General features: G+C 48.3%; 1 protein-coding gene and 1 long non-coding RNA gene across 2 annotated transcripts in view; one reads left to right on the forward strand and one right to left on the reverse strand.

The window, feature by feature from the left end:
• The window catches only part of APOO (apolipoprotein O), a 998,307-nt gene that overhangs the window by 449,811 nt on the left and 522,117 nt on the right, over positions 1–26,379 (reverse strand). Inside the window, exon 6 of the mRNA XM_086934508.1 lies at positions 2,914–3,005. Coding sequence (XP_086790634.1) covers positions 2,914–3,005 — 92 coding nt within the window. The remainder of the gene's footprint in view (positions 1–2,913; positions 3,006–26,379) is intronic.
• LOC147697819 (uncharacterized) overlaps positions 25,665–26,379 on the forward strand; it is an 86,831-nt gene continuing 86,116 nt past the window's right edge. Inside the window, exon 1 of the long non-coding RNA XR_015299306.1 lies at positions 25,665–25,840. This is a non-coding gene — a long non-coding RNA (uncharacterized LOC147697819). The remainder of the gene's footprint in view (positions 25,841–26,379) is intronic.

Consider the following 26,379-nt stretch of genomic DNA (forward strand, 5'->3'; position numbering starts at 1 on the left):
ATCTATCCTTGACTCCTGCCCAGTTCTATTGAAGGTGGGTCTAGGCGGAATATCCCCCTTGAACCGCCCATTGCACGCTCTAAGAGAGCCTGCCAGAGTCAAAGAAGTTATTTGTGAGATAAGTGGAGAGAAGTATCCTACAGGTGGTCCCCCTAGAATCGGGATCTCCCACAGGGCATCCTCCTCACTGCTAATCCCATCCAGATAAGCTGGGAGGGGCTCATACTGGGTGTTGAAATCTCCCCCTAGCAAAAGTATCTGGGTGGTATCGACCGAGTCGAGAAATGTCGACAGGTCATTTATCGTCCCCGAGGTACCAGTTACCCCGACCGGTCTAGAGTACAGGTTAATCAGTATCAGTCCCCTCCCTGTAGGCCAGGCCAGTGAAACACACTGAATATCGGGTGAGTTTGTTTCCTTTATAGTTACTTTACAGCCCAGATGACATCCAACCCATATGGACAATCCACCCGAGGGGCGTCCCTTTCCTCCCCATTTAGCCAGAATATTAAAGGTTGCAAACCCTGCGTGGGAATGGCTTTCTCTTGCCCAGATCTCCTGGAACATGCAGATATCGTAATTTGCAACAAATTCAGCCCAGTCCGGGGTGTCTAGTTTGTTTGGTAGCCCCGCCACATTCCATGATAAGATGTGAAGGGCACCAGGTTCAGCCCCCCTGGCGCTGTCATTCCGTCTTGAGGGATTCCCCATTCCCCCCTCTTGATGCATTTCCTTACCCGGCAAACTACTCCCCTCATTAGCAGGCATGCCACTCCTTAGGCTTATAGGTGACACGGCTACTCTAATTGGAAGGCGCTCTATTATCTGTGGTGGGGTCTTGGAGCTAGTGTGGGGACATACCTTTGGGACTACCTCATTGTTTGTAGCCTGCCTCGGGGGTGAGAGGGCCAGTGACTTCCCTCTGGCAGTGTACCGTCAGTCCACAGCATCCAGACAGTCAAACCTGTTGGAGTGGGTGAACTAGGCACCATGGGTAATTGGGGTGTTTTGTCTCCATCTACCCATCCCCCCATTTGCTAGAGGATTATGATCCCTTCTCCCCTGGTAATTTCTTCTAGGGGCCACCCAAGACCAACCCTCATCAGCTCCCTCCGCAAACCGCTCTAATTTGTCGGGGTAAAAGACCGATAAGGGCAGTGTTTGAATGGTCGTGTGAGGGGATCCACCCACCCAGTAGCAAATAAATGCAACTGTTCTCGGGTCTCTAAAGTTGACTAGAACACAATCCCCCAAGCCCCTTTTTGTTGTTTCCCCCACCCAGGGGACCCTCCTTGCTAGGATCACTTCATTATGCAGCTCTGGTGGTATAGGTCTAAATTTATTTAGCCAGTCCAAGACCTTTTTTTTTAGAGAAGAGGGAGACTCATTAATACCATCCGCAAGCTCGGGCACTCCACTGAGTACCTCCACGTACGGGGCAGCTCCAGGTGGCAGGTGCGCCGGTCTTCTTATGACCCTGTTACCTTTGGGGTGAGGCTGATCGTTAGGTGTTCCAGAATTGATAATTGAAACAGCAACCTGTGGGGGGTTTTTTACTCCCTCCCTTGACGTAGCCACGGGAGGGCGGGGCCGGAAGAGGACCCAGGGGCGGCCGGTGGAGATGTTGCTCGGCCCCCTGGTCCTCGCAGTCCCGCAAAACACCCAGGCAATCCTCGGATCTGTAATGAAGGTGGGAGGGTCCGTAAGCCTTTCCTAAAGCAAGTCCCGCAGTTGTGGCAGCAACAGCCCTCTCAACAAACAGTTCGCAGCCTTGAGCGGCACCCGCGGAGTGGGGGCCGCGAGGCGCTGTTATGGGCGGGGCGGGAAGAGGACCCAGGTGCGGCCGGTGGAGATGTTGCTCGGCCCCCTGGTCCTCGCAGTCCTGCAAAACACCCAGGCAATCCTCGGATCTGTAATGAAGGTGGGAGGGTCCGTAAGCCTTTCCTAAGGCAAGTCCCGCAGTTGTGGCAGCAACAGCCCTCTCAACAAACAGTTCGCAGCCTCGAGCGGAATCACATCACGTCACATCACACAAGTCCGTATCACAGCAACCTGAAACTCTAGCATTCAATCACACGAGTCCGCACATACCAAACTCGAGCCTGCACACCTCACGCATCAGAAACTACCAGGGACACAGACATTCCCCATGCCTTCCTATGGGAGGGCAGGCCAACCTTACTCCACGCACTCAAAGTGCGCACGCACTTTCCACTGGACACAGTGAAAGTGCGCAGAAACCAAAAATCACTACCACCAATTCACATATAAAAAGCAAAAAGTTTAGGGGTGAACCTGCCAGAAGGGCCAAGTCCAACACCGCTCCTTCTCATACAATGATGCATAGACCTTGAACAACCTTCCCCACCAAATCAATAGAGCCCCCTCGCAGGCAGACTTCAGAAAGAGGCTCAAGACCTGGCTCTTTGACAGAGACCCAGCGCCCAGATACCTCTAGGGGTGACAGTGCTACGCTTTACAAATACTGATTGATTCATTGATTTATTGATATATTTACAAATTCCAACTCAGATTTTGTTACATATCTCCTAAAAAATGTTACCATGAACGGCCATAAAGTGCCATTACAGTAAAACCTAAAAAACCTCATGCTAAAAGTTAACCTAGCAACCGTGTTCCTGGTAAAGGGACATATTATCAACATTTTATGTTTTCCTTTTTAAAGATTATCATTAATACCAAGCATAACATAAGTATAAATTCTAGAACATAAGCAAAACTAGTAGGAAAGACAAATGATTTAGATGCATAGTTCATCATACAGTGCACAACAATTTCCTAACTCCCATCATAACACAGTAAAAAACTGATTAAGTCCTGAACTGCTCAAGGTACTCAGTTCAAAACTTCGCATGATCTTTCCAAAGCAATAAAAACGTTTATAGTACTAACCTTTGCAATGGTAACTGCATGCTGGGGATAATAAAGGGAGGCCGCTAGTCCGGTGAAAGTCAGCGGGTACACTATTTTTTTCACTTTAGAACCTATTGGAGGAAGGAGAAAGTGTGAACAAGGTTTACTCATATGCAAACTACAAAATAAATGACTGAACAACAATGAAACCTTTTTTTAATGTTTTATTTATTTTCTCCTAATTATTACACAAGACCCACAACACTTACTCTCAATAGGTTGAAAAAAACATTAATATACCTAAAAAATCTAGCAGTTCCCACTCTTAGTACGTGCTTCCAACCAAGAAAGATAATTTCTAATGGGTACCCATGTTTTTCAGCTCCCTGAAATGCCATGGATAACACATTAGAAACAGGCAATCCCCGCCCAATTAGATGATTAGAATGCTTAGAATAATCATAAGAAGTCTAATTGGTACGAATTATCACTCGTCGGCCACTTCGTGAGAACTAGAGTGCCCAGATTATTTTTCATCCAGACTAAACGTTTTGCAAGCCAGTTTGCAATGGGTTACCTTTTAAGGCTTCATTGTTTGATCTCCATCGATATTTTAAAAGCGGACAGATCCCAAAATTAGACTGTTCAGAAGTGGGATACTTGTGTGAAAAGATGGAACAAGCTTAAACCCCTTGTTCACTCAGGCTTACATTCATATAAAAGATTAGGAGATGAATGCCACTGATAGCAGGGAAAACAAGCATTGGAAGAGTCAACAGGTCTCGTCTCGCCTTTATTAATGGGTCCGCTGTTTTTTCTCACAACCAGATGGCCGATGAGCGTGTGCATTACACTGCACAGAGACCATTTTATGATAGTTTCACATAAAACATAATACGTACGGCAACCATTTTGTAATTATTTTTTATGCTGTCACAAGATGATCGCTGTGCATGTGCACATATGCACAGATTTATTTGTTAAAAGTCTATTGTCCTTTCAGTGTAATACCCAGGTTCACAGAAATTGATTTAATTTAGTAGAATGATTTGGCAGGAGTCCTGAGGTGATTACTAAAATATCATCAAACAACATGGGTACGAACCTGTGATTGTGAATATGATGAAAATGTTATCCCCATCAAAAACTTTAAAAAGATTAGTCAAATGCATTGTATTCCTTGTAGAAGAGGTTAGAGTTATGATAATAGGTATTTTAATTCAACATTTTAATCAAAATTTGAGCATAGACTAAATGGACCCACCAATTCTACACCTCAAGAGGGTGTGTGTCCCTAACAATTTAGAAAACACTTTTCTTATAAGCAGATATACCCCTTTTAAACCCTATAGAAACGAATGGGAGGTATTTATTTTGAGAAAAGAACAATAAGTGGCGAGGCTAGTACACCAGCAAGATGGCTGTCTCAATCAGTCTCTCCGAACTCACTGAATCTTAGCAGCACATTATCAACCACTATTGAAATGTTTTTAAGCGTGACCTCGACCTATCTATCTACTGTCAAATAGTGCTTTTCAACAGTGAACACATTGCACAACAAGCTAAGTGGACACGGGAAAATCGCTACTGCAAAGACTTGTAAGGAGCTCCATCTAAAATGGCCTCCACCAGTGAACGAACACACAAGCTCCGACTACCAGAACACCGATGCCTGTAGTGGATAAGAGTACTCAACAGTGCCTATACACAAATCCTGATCACAAATGGAGACAGAAGCTGGGGAAGAGGTAACAATACAGTCCTAGCAGCAAACACGGGGGCCTCAGCAGCCGTGGTGTATGTAAGTCGCATGCTGGTAGCACAATGCATACACTGCTGATCCCATAACTTTGGCCCATTTAAGACGAGCTTTAGCACAAGAAAGCTGACCTCCCCTCTGATCTTGTGGCCATCTCACTAAAAACCAGCAGAATAAACTATAAACAAAATTACAGGGGATCAGCTTTCAATTCAGTCTCATTGCCACAGTAGAGGTCATGTCAAAGGGGTGCCATTTTCTCCAAATGCTAACTCAAAGCCCTGCACAATAAAACAGGCCTAATTTATGTTTATAAGCAACGCTTAATAATAATAAGTCAATGCAATCATAATACAACCGGGCATGACATTAAGAAACAACTTATGTCTAATCCCTTAAGATACCAATGAAAAAAGTCTCACTAGAGTCTGCTTGTACTCTTATGTTTGTACACCTGCTCCACTTACACTCTATGTCTTTCAACAGGCTACCATCCACCTAGAAGGTTCTACAAAGATTAACACAACCTAATTTACGAATGTGTATGGGTTCCTAGGTGCTAGGACAGGAAACAGCTGCTTACTAGGATAAACCGTAATTTCCGGCACTAGCACACAGATGTGAAAGTCAGCTTATCAACGTGGGAGCTACATTAGCTGGTACGTTGGAGCATTAATCTAGCACTTATCAAGAAGCCCTGCTGCATCTCTTGATTGATGGCAGATGAAAGGGAAAAAGAGGCCCAAGAGTTCAAAACAGGCCAATAAAGAACTAAGACAGGTCTGCCCATTCCTTATTTGTCAATAAAACCCAAATCAGAGACAGGCGCCAATATGAATATTATTCTGCAGCGTCTTGCAGCCCTACACAAACTAGCACAAGGAACAAAAACCAACTCGGGCATTATGAAAAATTAAATACAAGGTATAAAGAAATACTTCAAAGACCGCAAAAATAGAATATCAGAAGCAGAATCCAGCATTAGTCAGCTAGAAGATGATAAATCACAGTCACAGAAACAAACAAGTGCTCTAACCACAAAAATTGCAAAACTATTAGAGGAGTCTACAGAGTTGGAAGACCGCAATTGAAGAGGAAATCTTAGAATATTCGGTCTACTGGAAGGTTTTGAAAACAATGCCAACTCATGAGCGGAATTTCTAGAAGTTTGGACACCCAAAAAACTGGGAATTACATTCAGAAGAGTAGAGAAAAAGAGCTCAAAGGATCCCATCAGGAACATTTCCCCATGGAGTCACTCAGTGGCAAGAGATCCCCAAGAATGATGAACTTTAGAACGTAGGCAGAGCAAAAAACTCAACGCATTCAATGGAATGGAGTCAAAATTGGCATTGCCCAAGCCCACTACAAAGAAACAGTGGCCCACATGAAAGGCTTTCTTTCATTAAGGAAAACTTTGAAAGATTTGCGCATACTTTCGTCTTCATTGGCCCCTCAAGATTTAAAATTATTTACAAAGGGAAACCCACTATTTTCAATGACCAGTACAAGCTCCGACTATTCATATTATAAGACATTAGGTTAATTTTTGGGGAGGGCAACTGCTCAGATTAAGGAATAATCACACCTCTTGTCAGGGTGAGCTCTTAAAGTCACTAAATTAACTTGAGCTTAAACCCCCAGTAATGGCACAGAGCAGAAAGGCTTAACTTAGGGCAATGTGTAAAGTATGTAAGTAATACCAAAACAGTACCAAAGTCAAATATGCAAAACAATAAAAATTCTAAACCAAATTAGAAACAGAGTAAAATTTAATAAACAAAATGACACCAAAGTTATAAAAATCCAATAAAGATTGGATTTGATTTTGGATTTTTAAAGTTTTAAGTAGAAACAGCACCAAAAGCGCCAATGATAGTCTTTAATTGCAGGAGATTATGAGTCTGGCTCACCGCCGTTTGGACGGCCGTTGCACCGCCACAACCGTCAGGGGGTGGTGCGGCGATCTTGAGACCAATAGATGCTTGGCAGAACTGCTGCAGTCCCGCCAACCACATTACGAGTTTCTTCTTCGCCACGGTTTTCATGGCGGTTGCTTCTCCATGAAAACCACAGCGGAGATGAAACAAAGGGGGTCCTACAGGACCCCCTGTTGCCTCTGGGTCATGGGGTGAATCCAGGGGGGAACATGTACTGCCTTCGATGTTCCCAGGGCGGTGCCTATTCTATAGGCACCGCCATCTGAGCGGCAAAGAACCGCCCACCAGTGACTAAAAAAGTCACACGAGTTTAGCGGTGCAGGAGCAGGGGGCAGAGTAGTGGTCCCACTCCCATACTGCGTAGTACACAACTGCTGGTCTTAAGGATAGCAGGTAATCTGAATTTGAATAACAGTATTTTGCCTGTTTACTCTCTGTTACTCTGCATCCAGATAAGTCCGACCTTGGGAGGTAGTTCCTTTAGTTCCTCCTACAACAGCTCACCTGCAACTGCAGAATAGTGCTAACTGAGCAATGAGACTTCCAGAAGCTCCTCTGCCATTGCTACTGGACCACAACTTTCTTATGCAAAGAGCCAGGCGTCACTACTTCAAGTTTCAAAACCATGCCACATCTAGAAATGGTATTCTGTATAGGCTAATATATTTTACTGTTCAAAGATGGCAGACCGGTGCAAAGCTTTACTTTTCTATCTGTTTATTGAAGCACCTGCCCTCAAACTTCAGTTGGCATACTTTACTTTTGTTTTCTTTCTTTCCTTCTTTACTTCTTTTAGCAGATAATTGCACTACAAAGAAATCCACCACCTTGGTTTTTATAAGGCAAGTGGGACTTTTTTGATGAGTAGAATCTTCCAAGCAAAAGTCCACAAAGATAAGACTGAAATAGTCTGCAATGCTGGTCCAAGTGTGGCTGATGAGAGGTTAGATAATCTCAGTGAACATTCAGGCTTTAGTGTAGCTTATCTCAACAACTTTGAACTCCACTAGTGGACTGATGCATCACATAATCTACCTGTGTCTCCTAAGCCACCATCTGCCCCAACTCTCCTCCTTCCTAGCGAGCGGTGTATCTTAGGGTGAGCATTGTGCTTGTGTGAGTGCAGGACCACCAGCATGTTTGTGAGTGCATTGTGAGGGATGTGCCTGTGTGAATGCAGAATTAACTATATCTTTTGTGAGTGCACAGCAAGTGGTCTACAGGTTAAAATGTGTGCCTCCGTGAGTGCAGAATGAGGCATTTGCCTGTGCAAGTGCATCGTGATAGATGTGAGCCTATGTGAGGGCAGCAGTAGGAGTGTGGGGTACCTGCAAGTTATGTTTTTGTGTGTATGCGGTTTACAAGGGCCACCCCCTATTGGCTTTGATAAGGCTTTTTAGTATTAAGGCTTTCACTTGCAGTGCAGGGAGTGGAAATACAATAGTGTTCGTATGAGAAGAGTGGTGAGTTTTGATATGTCAGATGCAGACCATGTCGAAGAAGGTTGATGATTGTTGGGCGTAGCTGACAGACTGAGATGTCCCTCTAGTGAGGGGTAGCAGATACTCTGCTTGCTGCAGGGTCCAGAGCAACACAGCTACGCCATTGGTCTTGAGGGGAGGGGCAGCCTTTACCATCCGGTCAGAACCACGCTATGCCAATACCATGCATCCATTAACACACATGGCCTTTACCACAAATATGCCTTTACCATGCATGCATTTACAACGTAAGGTAAGTATATTTGATTAAGTGTGTGTGTGTATATATAGGTTAGGGTGGGAAGGAGTATTGGGTGGTAATGGTGTTTTTAGGATTTAGGGATAGATAAAGGTAAGGGTATTGAGTTGTAAGTGTGTTTTTACGGTTGAGAGGTGGGTAAGAGTATAGGGTGGTAGGGGTGTTTTGCAGGTTTAGGAGTGATTAGGGGTGTTAGGGTGTTACGTGTGTTTTTAAAGTTTAGGGTGTGTAGGGATATAGGGTGGTAAGGGTGATTTAATGGGTTTAGAGGTGGGTAAGAGTATTGGGTGTTAAATGTGTTCTAGGGTGGGTAAGGGTTTAGGGTGGTAAAGGTGTTTTTTATGGTTTGGGGTTGGGGTAAAGGGTGGTACAGGTGTTTTTAGGGTTTAGGGGTAGGTAAGGGTATTGGGTGGTAAGGGTGCTTTTAGCGCTTTGGGGTAGGCAGGGGTATGGGGTGGTAAAGGTAATTTTAAAAAATGGAGCTTGGAGCATTCCCAATAATAAAAAACAAGCATTTGCAATGCAATCGGTCCCGCCTTTGGGAGCTTATAAGTGTTTAGCCATGTAGCATACTATTGCATATTACTGCAATGGACTGTGTGGCAGTAGTTTTGGCAAGGAACATGGTATTTGAGATGTTGGGGGTGATTTGAAGATTAATACATTAAATTTTTGCAAACAGCAAACTCTCAACTGCTATGGACGCAGTTCAAGCGAGCGCAGACCTCGCAATCTCCTCAATCAGATCACAATAGATGAGCCAGAAACCAACGTTGTTTTAGTTGAAGCAGTGCATTTAATAAGCAGTGAATAGTGCAGAGCAAGTGCCCTCCATGACGCGTTTCGCCCCGCGGACGGGGCTTGGTCACAGAAAATTATTGGTCACATTAAATTATTGATACACTGTAATTAAATGTATAATGCGTGGAGCTTATAAAGAAGTTTGCGTCCGTTTATGAAAATTAACATGTATGCTTTGCATTGTTTGAGGTGCACACAGGAAGAGAAAGGCAGACATTGTTAGAGCTGGGGCCGTGCTCTGGGGAAGAGATGTGTAATAGGAGAGAGAGGGGGTGAAAGATAGGAGTAGAAATACAACAAGAGAAAGAGTGATAACAAAAAATTCAAAAACCATTAACACATGGCGATCGCAGAAATATAAATGCAGTGTATTGGTAAATACATTAAAATGCTGCAGTTAGTTTTGATGCACTAAAATAGTAATAGCAGAGGAATCCTACAAGAACAGCATTATATGGATTCTAATGTAGGAGTCGCTCGTCTGGAAATTAAACTAACTGTGTGGCAGCTGAAGTCTCTAGATCTCCAATTTAGTTAGAAAGCTGGTGTAGATCATTGCGCACTCTAAGCAAAATCATATTTCAGCGCTATTAAAAACACAAAATGTGAAGTGGCTAAGAACATCATGAACCAATTATCTCCTAAATACAGATAGGATGATTTAGAACACTTACAAAGGTCTATGGTGTTTAATACCGATGTTAACTCATTACTAATAAGTGCTTTTATCTTTCACAGAGGAGTAAAACTGTGGGTCTTAGTCATACCCTAAAGTAAAAATTGATTAACAGATAGCGTGCTCCGTTGTGCTTGTGTTACGGGTCTAAAAAAACCCCTTCAATTCAAAACATCAATGAATGTTCTATCGTTTTCACTGTCTCTATCTAGCCCATAACTTCCCGTGGTTTAACATTGGAGTTACAGTCCAGGTGACACCGCTTCTATGAAGAACTTTAACCTTGTCATGTAGGGAGACCTCCAGCCATCCCAGGTTATGAATCCAGCTTCTCCACTGAAAATGTGGGATGGGTGGTTTAATTGCATGTATCAAGACCCCAAGGCATCATACTGCATTACTAAGTCATAAAGCATACAGCAAGCTCACAGGTGCCAAACCAGACTGACAGTGGCGTAACAAAACTTGAAGGGGGCCCCCAAGCAAAGTACATAGAGGGGTCCCAATCCGGACTCACATAGGAGCTCTCAGGCAAGAGTACAGTGCTGAGGGGGCCCCCTGGAGCTCGGGGGCCCACGCACTGCGAGGGCCTTTGTTACATCCCTGCTCCCACACCCTTCATATGTCCCATCACCCCAAACCACTAATTTTCTCTATGGTTCCCATCAACTTCCACCCAGATCTCATCATGTTCAAGCCACCTTGCATGTCACATCATCTCCCCAACCTATGCCCCATCGCCCCCAAGGACCTAAAGTTTCACATCGCTCCACTAAACCCCAAGCCAAGACACATCAGTACCCAAAGCCCTCCCGTCACTCTCAAAGCCATATCTTCCATCACCCCATACACCCATGCATAACCTGCTGTCTCTAGAAGATTCTTCAACCAAAGTCTTCTGTATCCTATTGTCCCTCTAGGATCACAGTACTAGAAAATAAATATCCCAGCAAATTACTCCAAACCCAAATGTCCACCATTGTTCTAAAACTCACTGAAGTCACATTATACCCAGATCCAGGTTAGGTTCCATCACCCCAAACTTCTTATAGCCTATTACCCACACACACACATACTTCATCCGATCACCAGAACTCTATTACCTCCAAACTCCCTGCCAAAACCCACACCAAACTCTGTCCGATGCCCCAGCACCCCTTGCCCGCCCTATAGGTCATCACCTGCCAGCCCCTCCTATGGCCATCGCCCTCTTCCCTATGTCCAATGGCTCACCACACGCTCACAGCGGCTTGTTCTTTATCTGTTTATTACGTTCTCTCTTCAGTCTCCCAAACTCAGAGGAACTGGGAGGGGCTGAGCTCGGGTCACTGACCTTAAACGCGCCTGGAGGGGTAGATCTGCAGCAGTGGCTGGGTGTGCCGGCAGAAGCCATTGATTCCCCATCCATCGCCTCCAGGTGAATCTGGAATCCTTACAGTGCATGGGAGGAAGGAAGTGCCAGCAGGCAACTGGTCCCCATCCTATCATTCTCCCCTCGGGCGAGCTCCCAGGCGCTTCATCCATCCCTTCCTCTTTGCACCTCCTTCTGAGCGCGGACCGCGGGGTCCTTGCAATGCAGGCTGGAGGAGTGTGGAGAGTGGATGGAGAGAGGTGGGACTGGGGGGGTGGGGGGGTGGAGAGAGGAAGGAGGGGGCGTGCAAGCCGCAGCTTTTCAAGCTTCAGTATCCTTTCACCACACAGAGGTGCCGGCTGTGGCCAGCACTGGAAGCACTTGAGGACCCAGCCAGCCTATCAAAAAATGGCACAGTGGGGTCCCCACTTGCATGTTGAAGTCCTGCTCCCTCCCCACCAGGTTAAGCAAGTGCAATTCTTATGACGTGTTCCTGATGCTCCCAAAAGTTGAGTTCTGTTGACCACTGAATGGCATCTGTTGCCCAACCTCAAGGCTTTACCAGAGCCCCCCTCTGAACCCATTAAGACATTTGCACTTTCAAAAGTTCATTTTTATACATCTCATAGTACCTCACCTCTTGCATCTCATATTTATTCACATGAAATTTGTATTCATCTCATTATAAGTTTATTCACCTTGTGATATTTTTATTCATCTTGTGATGTGGCCCTCATGATAACGCCCAAAAGGATTAACAGCTCAGTCGGCCTGCCAGGATTTGTAGGTGGAAGAGTTTGCTGGGATGAGGGGAGGACAGGAGCTCTGCATGTGGGCTGCATCCTTGAAGCTTAGAAAGGCTGGTGTGCACTTGCTGTGTGAGCTGAGTGAAAGTCAGTGATGAATCATTCTGGGCAGCTTTAGTCCTTTCTGGCAGCGAAGCGCCGCTTTTATTATTGTTACTCTGCCTCGGCTGGCTAGCAAAAAAGCATTGAAAAAACCAATAGGTTTCACTGCCAAGACTTATTGGCTTTGCCAGTGCTTGTTTTAATTGGCTTGGTACTTTTACATACACAAACACCCGTGGCAAATGTTCTCACAGTTCCTAGAGCTAATGTAAACAAAGACGCACAAAGAGAAGGTTTCATCTAAATGAACACCGGTCAAAAAAACTCAAAATTCAATATTTCACTCAGTGAACACCTTACTTACTGTTTGACTTCAGCATGACATGGTCACGTTTTCTATTATGTTCACCAGTCCACCGTGTAGTGTACTTCGTCATTGGCGTTACTGCTTTCAATAAACATTATCTGATTCAAATAGGAATACCAAACTGGAAGCAGCAGATGCAAAGCAAAAAAACAGGTTCTCTCGAACTAGGAGTCGCTAATGCAGACAGAGGGAAGGCCCACTGCCCAGTGCCCAGCTACCGTTCCTTACTCTTTGTCGTGTTGATCATTTATTTGAAGTTTCATTTAGTGCCCACCAGAGGGGGTTGTGACCAAGCGCTTTATATAAAGGACAAATATGTGCAAATCTATGTGATGGAATCGGAAACAAGCGGTTTAGACTGGGAATCCTAGGTTTTCAATAGCACAATTCATCCTAGGAGATATTGCTGGAACAGTTGGGGGTCTCCGTTCATTTTTGGAAACCTCAAAAGAGGTGTATGCGTCTGGATGGAAGAATGTTTACGTTTCCTGCATCAAGGACTCGCTGGGGAATGCATCCGAGCCCCTCTAACCCAGAGGTGGTTCATGTTTGTGCCAGGGTGCACGTCTCTGCACTCGATGCTGGCCAGATGAGTGAGGGGGCCCCAGGAGCACGGGGCCCCTCGCACCGCGGGGGTTGCGGGGACATGTGTTACGCCCCTGCAGATTAACGATCTGCGCACCTTGACGAAACATAAATGAAGTATTAAATGAATGTATATTGATAGCTCCCAACAGAGATGCCCAGTCTGAATGGCAACAAAACAATACTTTAGTATGTAAAAACATTTTAGGTCAAGTATTGCACCTGAACCCCACGGAATATCAGACTTGTCAATTATAAGCACCAAGAGAGCTCACAGGATGATGGACTCTATACAAATGGAGCCTAACCTGGCAATTAGTGCCGTGAACAAACTGTACTGAAAAAACGTTTGTGCATGCCTCTCAGCATTCCTCTGAAACACTGAACCCGCCGCAATAATAACGTATTTCACACTCCAGCCTAAGACGGCGCAATTCGAGTGCAAACTGATCTAAAGGTGAATGATGAAGAACTCTTGTGAAAGCTTCCGGTCTGCAACACACTAAAATGGTAAACTCTTAACACCCATCAGCAAAAAAAAAGTATGATCAAAGCGCTTTTTTGCTAATTTTTGTAGTTTTATTTTATACGGTTGCCCATAAAGAGTACTCTATGCTTTTCGCTAATTGTCCTGTTGAAAACACACAGGGAAGGTTCCACCGATTCCAGGGCAGGGAAAACATAAATAAAGGCACACTTAACCCCTTCACTGCGGCGTCTATTCCGTCGCAGTGCTAAGGGGGTGGGGGGGCCGCGCAGCGGTCCCGTGCTCGTGACGGAACCGCTCTATCACGGCACGCGGGTGAGCTGTGCTTGTGACGGAACCGTTCCCTCACGGCCCCGCCCGCTCAATAGAACAAGCCGCGCAGGCGCGGAATTCGCGCCGCGCAGGCGCGGCGAGCGGGCCGTGACGGAACCGTTCCGTCACCAGCACAGCCCACCCGAGGCTCGTGACAGAACGGTTCCGTCACAAGCATGGGAGGGGTTAAAGTGAAAGCGGCATAATTTACGATGTAGGAGCAGCCAGCGAGTAGGCGGGGCTTAGGCGGGACACTACAGGAACATTTTATGAATAAAGAAAGGCACGCTTAAAGTGAGAGCGGCGCCGTTCACGATGTAGGAGCAGCCAGCGGGGAGGCGGGGCTTAGGCGCGATACTACAGGAACATCACACACAGCAGACAGGAGCTCAATGTGACACATCATACAAAACTTCTGACTTGGAGACTGGGGACCCGGGTTCGATCCTTGGGGTCGACTCTCGCCGATTGTAACAGTTAAATAATAATTAAAATTAAACAACATTTCACAACGGAGTAAATAGATGAGTGGATAAACAAAAGCCCTTCATGAACAGTATAGGATCGCACACGGTGTTATGAGAAACCTTGCTTTGCGATCGGATGGCTAAGGAAAGGATAGTTGCATGCCTAGCCAGGAGGAGGGGGCCATCCCGCGCTGTACGAGGAGGAAGCTGCGAAGGCCAACAAAAACAATTACTAAGTAAAATCGCCTCAGCTTAAACAAGCACACATAGGAGGGTCAATTGAGCGCAGTGGACCAAGAGAAAGCCAACATTTCTGAATGCCAGGAGAAAGAACCAATGGCAATGGGTAGGTGTGCCAAACCCCATAGAAGAGCTAATAACCGGTAGATCAGAGCTCGATATATATATATATATAATATATCAAAGCTCCAAGGTTCCCACCTGTTGGAGACGCACTCTGACATCCACTGCAGCAGCCTTCATGAGGTAACAGTCGGATCGGCTTGAAACATCTCAGACAGCAGCACATAACTGAAGCACACACTACAAGAACCACAAACCAACGCGGACTCATTCGAGTCGCCCATTGGAGGGCTCATATTTTTAAGTGGGAGGTGTGGCCTCTATGCCAAAATGATTGTCGTGCCGCTGAAGAATGCAATGAGCACGAAACGCGTCCGGTGTGAATTGACAGGAATGCTGTAAACGATCTGCCCGCCAATCTTCTTTTACCTCATGAAGGTTGCAGCAGTGGATGTCAGAGTGCGTCTCCAACAGGTGAGAACCTTGGAGCTTTGATTTATACGTGACCTCCCAGCCGCGGGAGATGCAGCACCCGGAAATTTGGGGCCACGGAGCTCTGAATCACGGAGTCTCAATGTGGAGGCATCCATGGAGGATTGACAAGCCGGATGTGCGAGTGGAGGCCCATTGGTGGGCTTGAAACATCTCAGACAGAGGCACATAACTGAAGTACACACTACAAGACCCACAAAACAACACCGACTCATTCGAGTCGCCCATTGGAGGGCTCATATTTTTAAGTGGGAGGGGTGGCCTCTATGTCAAAATGACTGTCACGCCGCTGAAGAGTGCAATGAGCACGAAACGCGTCCGGCGTGAATAGACAGGCATGCTGTAAACGATCCGCCCGCCGATCCGGCTTTTACCTCATGAAGGTTGCTGCAGTGGATGTCAGAGTGCGTCTCCAACTGACATATATATATATATATATATATATATATATATCCTCACCAAACTCCCACCATCGCAGGAAATGGAGTCGCACACTCACGGATTGGCAAACAGGTACTTTATTTTCTTTTGGGTGAAAGACTCGTTTCGTCCACCATTGGACTTTTTCAAAGGTCACCCCTTACACCATCGCTGCTGTTAGTCCCACAAGCATTTGCCAAAATTTCTTTTATTGACCCCCAGTGGTCAAGACCTCCAATGGTCATTACGTAGTTCAAAGGCATGCTGGATCTTGTAGTCCTTTTTACAGCAGTAGTTCCTGCCCTCCATTAGGCGGTGTTTTCAATGTTAGTTTGTTCCGTTTAAAAGTGTCTGTCTGTTCCGTGTGCTGTTGGCAAACCATTTTAAAGTTCACCTGCAGAGTCATACCGGTGCCGGTCACCGGTGGCAACCGCTTTCCCTATGCGTGCGTCACGACCAGAAAGAAGGGTTCAAGTCGGGAAAGCCTCTGGCGCGCTTGCTGACTGTGCGTCCTCCCGCGGCAGAACCACGCCGCCGAATATCCTCACCAAACTCCCACCATCGCAGGAAATGGAGTCGCACACTCACGGATTGGCAAACAGATACTTTATTTTCTTTTGGGTGAAAGACGCGTTTCGTCCACCATTGGACTTTTTCAAAGGTCACCCCTTACACCATCGCTGCTGTTAGTCCCACAAGCATTTGCCAAAATTTCTTTTATTGACCCCCAGTGGTCAAGACCTCCAATGGTCATTACGTAGTTCAAAGGCATGCTGGATCTTGTAGTCCTTTTTACAGCAGTAGTTCCTGCCCTCCATTAGGCGGTGTTTTCAATGTTAGTTTGTTCCGTTTAAAAGTGTCTGTCTGTTCCGTGTGCTGTTGGCAAACCATTTTAAAGTTCACCTGCAGAGTCATACCGGTGCCGGTCACCGGTGGCAACCGCTTTCCCTATGCGTGCGTCACGACCAGAAAGAAGGGTTCAAGTCGGGAAAGCCTCTGGCGCGCTTGCTGACTGTGCGTCCTCCCGCGGCAGAACCACGCCGCCGAATATCCTCACCAAACTCCCACCATCGCAGGAAATGGAGTCGCACACTCACGGATTGGCAAACAGGTACTTTATTTTCTTTTGGGTGAAAGACGCGTTTCGTCCACCATTGGACTTTTTCAAAGGTCACCCCTTACACCATCGCTGCTGTTAGTCCCACAAGCATTTGCCAAAATTTCTTTTATTGACCCCCAGTGGTCAAGACCTCCAATGGTCATTACGTAGTTCAAAGGCATGCTGGATCTTGTAGTCCTTTTTACAGCAGTAGTTCCTGCCCTCCATTAGGCGGTGTTTTCAATGTTAGTTTGTTCCGTTTAAAAGTGTCTGTCTGTTCCGTGTGCTGTTGGCAAACCATTTTAAAGTTCACCTGCAGAGTCATACCGGTGCCGGTCACCGGTGGCAACCGCTTTCCCTATGCGTGCGTCACGACCAGAAAGAAGGGTTCAAGTCGGGAAAGCCTCTGGCGCGCTTGCTGACTGTGCGTCCTCCCGCGGCAGAACCACGCCGCCGAATATCCTCACCAAACTCCCACCATCGCAGGAAATGGAGTCGCACACTCACGGATTGGCAAACAGGTACTTTATTTTCTTTTGGGTGAAAGACGCGTTTCGTCCACCATTGGACTTTTTCAAAGGTCACCCCTTACACCATCGCTGCTGTTAGTCCCACAAGCATATATACACTCTTGAGCCTTAGCCTTAGCATCCCTTGTTCCTGAGCTGGATCGGTTTCCCTTGTTTCTGAACTAGCTCTGCCTGCAGTGCTGCATTGGCTTTTGAGCTTTTGCTAAATTCTTGTTCTTGCTCCAGCACTGCCTTCAGTGCTACCTTGTTTTCTTGACTCCTGATCCAGCACTATTCTAGCATATTCTTGTAGCCTCCCCTTCTGTATATTCTTTTCCAGTCCCTCCCTTTCTTCCCATTTCCTTGGTTCAGTTTCTAGTTTGCGGTCTCTATTCTGCTGTCTTGCTTTTATTACCTTGCTTGTGATTTGCTTTCTGCCAAGTGTGCCCTGTAATTTCCTTCCTTTCCTGTTAAGCACTCCTCCTTGCTAGCTCCTTGTCTATCGTGCTTGTGTTTAGTTCTACCCACTTGCTGTTACTGCCTTGCGTGTGTGTTTAGTTCTACCCCCTTGCTGTTACTGCCTTGCGTGTTCCTTGCTTCCTGTTTGATCACCAGGATCCGTGGGCTTAGCTGACTTCTAAGGTGGTGTTTCTTGTTCACTGTGAGTATTGTCTTTGAGTTACATTTATAACATCACCATAGGTATCAGCTCCACCGACCCGGTCTCATAGCTGCCAAGGTTTCAGATCTCCATGTGTGATATTTTCATAATTTCACTGTAATTACAAGTGACATTTCAAGGACTATGAGTGACACTTTCTTGCGAGCAAAATCAAGTAATGAAGACAAGGGAAACATATGAATATCTCAAATTACACCCATTTGGGCATCAAGAAACTCTAAGAATATCTTAAAACTGCACCAAAGCACCAGAAATGCAAGGGCACTGTTAGACTCGACTGTTCCAAACAGGACGTGAGAGGCCACACTGCCTGCAAATGCGCCTCATCTTCCATAACGCGCCACCACCCATAAAAATAGGCTAGATCTCCCATGGGTGGACTTAAGCAGAACCACCCCATCCTCCCTCTGATCAAACTGTGCTGAGAAGCCCCAGCACAAACCATCACAAACAGTGTATCCAGCTCCTGTACCATGTGACACAGCCACCTTCACACACAAATGTCACCTCATTAGGAGGGTTTGTTTACTATGTATATGTTATTAAAGAAGAGACAGACGGAAGTTTCCGGTACCTCTGCATTGCGACCCCTACAGGGTAAACAGAGTCCAGTCGTAAGAAGCCAAAATACAGCTATTTAAATTATGTATTGAAAACATCAGGACAAAAGCTATTACCTTGAAATAAATGCTTTTAAATATTTATTTTTCAGAATGTATTGCATTTTTTTAAACATATAGTTGAAAACAATGATAATTCTATGTCAGGACCGGAGGCTTCAGATTATGCTATATCTTCCTTCGCTTTATTAACATAAAGACTCCACAGCAGCTTAGGAAAAGATATAATGAGAACAAAAATGCTTTAAACATAAAGCATTGACGTAATGTTCAACAAATCAAACAACAACTCCCAAGAGTCTCTTTGCCTAACAATAGTCCATAGTCCTTCCACTCTGTCCATCATCACTATATAACCGGACTTCTCATCATCTTCCTCCTCTTTCTTCGCTGCTCCCGCAGCCAGATAAGTGCTTTTCCTATATTTTTCCCTTTTTCAATGTGATTGGTTGTATTGTGTACGATCGTTGGGGGACTCATTGCATGGTTTATTCCCTTACAGAGTCCCCGGTTGCGGGAACGTTCTTCGTTCCTACGCGACTTTATTTCCCACTTGTGTGCGGTGTGTACATAGACCGCCAGGGGGCGGCCTGTCGTCTCGCCGGCCCTTCGGCGCGCCTCCGCAGTGCCAGGAGCCGCGCCGTGGAGTCTGCTTGCGCAGGAGCCAGCCCTCGCGTACCCCTCTGACACCTGGTGCCCCGGGTCTGTAATTTCCTACTCTTGACGCCCCGTTGGGGTCTGTATAGCGGCTCTGACCGCGTGAATCACCTTCGGGTGTCCTTTGTGCACCTCTTTATCCGAAGTGTGGCCTAGCGCGATTGAGGGGTGCGACGACCCGGTCCCGGCGAGGAGGGTCTGCGCGCTTGGGGGTTGGTGCAGCCCACCTGCCACGTCAGTTGGCCCAAAACGTGATCGCAGCCGCTTGGCCTGCCCACATTCGAGATCTTTCTCGGTTGCCGCCCTCTTGGGTGCCCCGCATTTGCCCTTGGTTCCGGGATGGAAGGGGAATACGAGGAGGAACCCTGCCCCTATCTGCAGGACGACGAGTTCTACCAGGTGGTGGACAATTCCATCTACCGCTGCGTGACGGAGGTGGTAGGCCCCATGGAAGACCGCCTTTCCGCCCGCATCGTGGAAGAGTGCGCGAAGCTGGCAGCGGCGCATGTGCCTCCGTCCCCCGAACTCCCGGGGACGTCCGGCGGGTTGCCACCCGCCCCGAAGAGGCCTTGTAAGGAGGGGCCGTCATCGGAGGCCCAAGGTGTGGACAGGGGCGCTTTTGAGCGTCTTCGAGACGCCTTCCTGGCTAAGGCGACAGCGGTGCAACCCTGCGCCCTTGGTGGACCCTAGTGCTTCGGGGGACGTGTCTACGGCCCCCGCCTCCCCAATCTACGACTCTCCGGACTCGGATGACGACGGGGAGTCAACCCGATCTTGGCTTCCGGCGCCCTCTGCCAAGGAGATGCCCCGGGATGAGTCGGGCATGCTTGACCCGGACGAGATAGTCCACCCCCGCTCCGCGGCCTGGGCACCGGGGGAGACGGTGGCGAAATTTGTCGCGGGCAGGCTGCGCAAGCCCCTGGAGAAGGAAGCGAGGGGTTGCCTACGTGGGGAGTGTCCTCGGCCAACTTTGGAGGGGAAAGTGGCCATGACCCCGGAATTGGATCCCAAGATGGCCACCTTCCTGGCGAAGTTTATGAAGGACCCCAGGAAAGGGATTGACCGGTCCTGGCGGGCCTGCCAGGACAAATTGTTAGATGCGGTCGGGCCCGCCACGAAGATCCTCGACATGGTGGAGGAGGCTAGAGCGAATGGCACCGCCATTTCACCGGAGGGGCTCTCGAATTGGGCCCAGAGGGTGATTGTGTTCTTGGGCAACGCCAACTGTGCCCTGTCCACTGAGAGGCGGCGTTCGCTCCTAATCAAGCTGGACCCAAAGTTGGGGGACCTGGCCTCGTCGGAGGCGGGTGCTGTGGCCCAGGGAGGCCTCTTCGGCGAGCCCTTCATCAGGGAGCTGGGCAAGTTTGTGAATACGTTCACGTCGCTGGATAAGGCCCAGTCTAGCATCAAGAGAGTGTTCCACCAGCGTTTCTCTGGAGGGGCCGGTCGCGGTAGGGGCCGCGCGATCGGCCGGGGTCAGCAGACCAACAACAAAGGACAAGGCTCCGGAAGAGGTCAATACCAGACCTCTGCCAACTATACCAACTTCTACCCCACCAGGGGACAGCGCTTCGGTGGCAGAGGGTTCAAGAAGAACTCCGGACAAGGAAATGCCCCCGGTAAGTGTACTTTGTTTGGATCAGGTTCCAATTGGGGGGCGGCTGGCAAGCTTTTACGAGGAGTGGGAATTGCTCACTGCCGACGCTTGGGTTTTGCAGACTGTACGAGGTTTCCATATCGAGTTTTACGACCAGCCCACTCAAGCGAGGCCCCCACGCCCGATGAGTTTTTCAGAGTCAGACGCGCGATTGATAGACGGGGAGATCTCGGACTTGCTGCGCAAGGGAGCCATCCGTCTATCAACGCGCCATCCGCATGGGTTCCTCAGCAACGTCTTTTTAGTGGACAAGACGGATGGGGGCAAAAGACCTGTGATCAATCTCAAAGAGTTCAATGGGTGGTTGGTCTACCGTCACTTCAAGATGGAGGGTATCCACCTCCTTCGAGACGTGCTCCTCCCTCGGGATTGGATGGTGAGACTAGATCTCAAGGACGCCTACTTGGTCGTCCCCATCCACCCCCCTCATCGTCGTTTCCTACAATTCCTGTGGGACGACAGGGTGTTCGAATTCACCGCTCTGCCGTTCGGTCTTTCTTCGGCCCCGTGGTGCTTCACGAAAGTCCTCCACCCGGTAGTGGAGTTTCTCAGAAGTCAAGGGGTCCGTATGCTAGTGTACTTGGACGACATCCTCCTCATGGGGCAGCGCCCAGAGGTGCTGGCGGGCCAGCTGCGTCAGGCTGTCGGCCTGCTCCAGAGACTGGGGTTCGTGATCAACGGCTCCAAGTCGGTTTTGGTTCCCACTCAGCAGATCACCTTTTTAGGTTTCGTGGTGGACTCGGTACAGGCGGTCTTGAGCCTGCCGGGTCGGAAGGTCGCAAAGATACGACACCTGCTTCGGCAGACGATCGCGAGAGATCGTACGTCCCTGCGACATATCGCCAAGGTGGTGGGTCTTCTCTCGTCCTCCATCCAGGCGATTTTCCCAGGCCCGCTGCACTACAGGGCTCTCCAACGCCTGAAGGCGCAACATCTGCGCCGTGGGATGAGTTACGATCAGTGGGTTCCCCTCACGGACGAAGTGAAGGAGGAAATGTCATGGTGGCTGTCTCACATGGAGGCATGGAATGGTCGGGCGATCTTCGGTTCGGCTCCGGACCTGATCATAGAGTCCGACGCCAGCAGGTCCGGCTGGGGCGCCCGGTGCGGGGATTTTTCCACCGGCGGCGCCTGGTCTTCAGAAGAACAACAATTGCATATCAATTGTTTGGAGCTCCTTGCGGGCTCCTTCGCGGTTCGTTGTTGGACCAAAGATTCGGTCAAAGCTTGTGTCCTGTTACGGATGGACAATATTTCGGCGGTCCGTTATGTGAACCATCTAGGAGGTCCTCGGTCCCGCGCCTTGGCGGACTTGGCGAAGGACTTCTGGGATTATTGCCTGTCCCGTCACATTGCGGTGACGGCGGAGTATCTGCCGGGTCAGTGCAATCAAGTGGCGGATTGGCACTCCAGACATCTCAGGGACGCCAGCCAGTGGAAACTGGATCCGGAGGTTTTCCGGTGGCTGCACACCCTCTGGGGTCCCTTCTCGGTGGACCTCTTTGCGTCCCGTCTCGACCACCAGCTGCCGCGTTTTTTCAGCTGGAGGCCAGACCCTCTAGCGGAGGCTACGGACGCGTTTTTGCAGGATTGGAGTCGGGAACAACCGTTCGTGTTTCCCCCGTTCTCCATGATAATGCGAGCGGCGGCCCAAATACGCCGCCAGGGAGCGGAGCTGGTGTTGGTTACACCACTCTGGAGGTCTCAAGTGTGGTTTCCGGTTCTTCTGGAACTTTCTTGGGATTTTCCAATCCTACTCCCCCTGTTTCCTCTGCTCCTGACAGATCCGGATCAGGAACCGCATCCCCTCGTCATGCAGAACTCTCTCCGCCTCGTGGCGTGGAGGCTCTCAGGAGACGCTGGTCGCTCCCGGGCCTTTCGGGGTCGGCTGAGCACTTGCTCTCCAAAGCATGGGCCGATAGTACGACGAAGCGTTACAGATCCGCTTGGCTTAAGTGGATGCGTTGGTGTTTACGAAGGGATCTGGATCCTTTGGTCGCAGGCCTCGTTCCCGTGCTGAATTTCCTGGCACATTTGGCCGACAGGGGCCTAGCGTATAGGACGATCAATGCTATTCGATCGGCGATTTCGGCTGGCCATGACAACATCGATGGCCATCCAGTAGGGGAACATCCTTTTGTGTGCCGGCTTCTGCGAGCTATCCGCCTCGCGCTGCCTCCGGAACCCAGGTACTCCGTCCTTTGGGACGTCAATTTGGTTCTGAATTTGTTCCTGTCGTGGCCGGCCAATTCCTATCTGTCTCTTAAAGAGCTGTCGGCGAAGTTAGCCATGTTGTTATGTCTGGTTTCTTGTAGGCGCGTCTCTGACGTGCGCGCGCTGGATGTCTCTGCACGCATCTTTTCCCCGGATGGGGTTACTTTTACAGTAGGCCGACGCACGAAAACGTCGTCGCGTTCTATTTCATATCCAGCTTTTCTTGACACTCCTAAGTTGTGTGTCGTGCAATGCCTCAAAGCATATGAGGACCTGACCTTGGATCTGCGCCCTCCGGGCGAGCGTCAGTTGTTGATTGCCCTGCGGAAGCCACACAAAGCTGTCTCCTCCCCCACTATTGCTCGGTGGGTGCAGTGGGTCATGCAAGAAGCGGGCATCAATACTTCTCTCTTTGGAGCACACTCCGCCAGGGGGGCCATGGCCTCTAAGGCATTCTCGGTGGGTGCTCGTCTGGAGGACCTAATGCGAGCGGCTGATTGGTCCTCGGATTCCACCTTCAAGAGGTTTTATTTTAAGCCGGTGGTGGATTTGGCCCAGTTGGTGGTAAGTAAGCTTTAAACTAGCATAATCTGAAGCCTCCGGTCCTGACATAGAATCGAAATTTGCCTAGCTTACGTAACGGTAAGTTTCAATTCTATTAAGGACACGGAGGCGAGGATTAACCCACCCAGGCTACAGTGGTGTCTCTACCCACCCGTATGGCAGTAAGTAAAGCGTTTTCCTTTACATTGTCGGTACTGTATTAATCACTGAATGCTCCTCGCCTTGTTGTCGCATTCCTGGACCACCTCGCTGATGCTGTTCCTTTTTCGACAGTCAACGACGGTGCTAAACAGGACCAATGAGGCTCAAGCGTGATCTGCGCGAAGAAAGAGGAGGAAGATGATGAGAAGTCCGGTTATATAGTGATGATGGACAGAGTGGAAGGACTATGGACTATTGTTAGGCAAAGAGACTCTTGGGAGTTGTTGTTTGATTTGTTGAACATTACGTCAATGCTTTATGTTTAAAGCATTTTTGTTCTTATTATATCTTTTCCTAAGCTGCTGTGGAGTCTTTATGTTAATAAAGCGAAGGAAGATATAGCATAATCCTCGCCTCCGTGTCCTTAATAGAATTGAAACTTACCGTTACGTAAGCTAGGCAAATTTCGATTCTAAATATGTTTTGGCGTATAATCAGTTGCATGTACCTTGCTTTTCATCCTGGAAACTTGTAATTTTCTTTCTATTCTGATTCATTTCATCCTGGAAACTTGTAATTTTCTTTCTATTCTGATTCACTTATAAACTTTAATTGTTTTGTTGTTTACAGACAAGTTGAGAACAGAGAAAGTTAAATAACAAGTTCTCTTTTTATTTGTATAGGCCTGAATGCTTGAGTGTAGCTGCGAAACATTAACGTGAAAACATTCCAAAAAGACGGACCTATGTGAATGGTCACAGAACCTCCCGGACTGGAGTCTAATTTCCTGTTTTACATGATTCATGTAAAACAGAAAATAAGACTCCAGTCCAGGCACCGACCCGCAGGCAGCTGATCGCGCTGCAGTTAAAAAGCTAACACTTGACTGGCACAGAGTCTCGCAGTGACACTGTCACTTACTTGTTAGCAGGGCCGGACTGGGGACCAGAACCGGCCCTGGCAAAGTGCTCGGCCGGCCCCCCCTCCGGAGGAGAGGGGAGGGGGAAGAGGTGCGACCGCGTTCTGTGACAGGGCCGGTTTTCGGCCGTTTTTGTTACAGGGCCGTTTTTGCAGCATAACGGCCCTGTAACAAAAACGGTCCCCAGGGGCCCAAAACCGGCCCCCAACCATGCGGCCCACCGGGGGATTGCCCGGTGCCCTCAACGGCCAGTCCGGGCCTGCTTGCTAGGCTTGCCACGGCAATTCAATTTACGGCCCAGCCGCACGCTTGTCTCCTCAGACTCCTGGCAGTTGTACCTCGATCATTCCTTCAACATTAATCAAACGTGTATGGTGCGCCTCCCACGGCAGGCGCCACTGTTGCACAGTGGGCTTCAAATTCGCCGGGGTCCGTAGGGTTGGGTCCGGCGGTCGTAGGATCGGGACAGATTTTAATTTACCACCATGCGGTGGACCTAGCAGTGCTTGGATGATTTACATCAGCCAAGAGCAGCCTCTCACAAACTTAACTGCAGCTGGAGCCGGTAACAGGACGTAACGTCGTGCGGCACCTATGACGTAAGTCAGATTGTAATGCAGCGCCGTGACCCTTAGGGGCATTTCAAAGTTTTATTTACATATAATTGTAGATCTAGCAGCCAGAGTTAGCAGCTTCTACCTCAGACCCCATCCCCCGCCAAGCCCAGTGCCATGAGCAGCGCGTACGCCATAGCGCATGGAAGCCACTCCAACATACTTACTTTCGTCCGTATAGCTCAGGAGCGCTATCGGCTTGACAGCCGAGGAACTATGCCTAATTATGCGTGACAATGTATTTCAGTGCGCTGATGCGGACCACCACACTGAAATGCGTTAGTCTAACGCTTGTTACGTGATACTTGGCAGGAGTGCTGTCTTTGCATGCATATCCTATATGTGGGTTTTGAAGTCAGTATCTGCAACATTGTGGGTGAGGAACTTACTCAGCTTCAGTCTTACCTTGTGGAGCTCCTGAGTGTTTAACCCAACATTCACTTTATTGTTAATGTTGTTTTATATAAGTGTATTGCACATCCGTCCTCAGTGTAGAGATTCCGAATGCTGAACCGCCTCATGAGTGCCTGTCCTTTCTAAGTCTAAGCTATCTTGTTCCTTCATGCAGGCTTCCCCTTTGGATTCCCTTTCTCCTCTGACTTCCTGGGTGATCCTTGGCAGCGCTGTACTCCCTTTTCTGCTTCATTTTTTACCCAGTCACCAGTCTTTGCCCAAGTCCCTGACTGTGTCCCAGACAGTCCCTGACAGGTGGTCAGGTTGGCGGTGTCCTCTGCAGCTTGAGGTCAGTACTGGCTTCGACGTCGACAGACAGGTAAAGTCTAAAAGTCTAGTGAAAGCCTTGGTTCTCAGTATGTTCAAAGCTACTGATGAACTGACAGGTAATGATAGGCTATGAGCCTCAGACTCAGTGCACAATAACAGTTATCCTTTGCTTCAGGCTCACACACTACAGTAGATTGGGAAAAGAGTACACTCTAGCACCAGCCAAGGGTCCAAGACCTGGAAGGCACCTTGTGGGGTCTAGGACAGGAACTCACTACACCTTAGGAGTCCAGGATCACCCTAGCCAATCGGCTAAAATTCATTTAGGACAGCCCTACCCCCTCCTACATAATTGCTTGGGGGGTTGGCACTAAAATACCCCACAGTGCATCTCTCTGTACATATCCAAAATGTCTTCCCTGGGTTAGAGCTATGAGAACACCCCCGAGGCGTGATTTACATCGGCCTCTCAGAGGCAGTAGCACCTTTGAAGCTGGGCCGTCTGTGGCCACTGCCCTTGGCCCAGCCTGTCAGGAGAACGTCACGCCTCCTCCCTCA

The sequence above is a fragment of the Lissotriton vulgaris genome, chromosome 8 (genome assembly GCF_964263255.1).
Source record: "Lissotriton vulgaris chromosome 8, aLisVul1.2, whole genome shotgun sequence".
Taxonomy (NCBI): Eukaryota; Metazoa; Chordata; class Amphibia; order Caudata; family Salamandridae; genus Lissotriton; species Lissotriton vulgaris.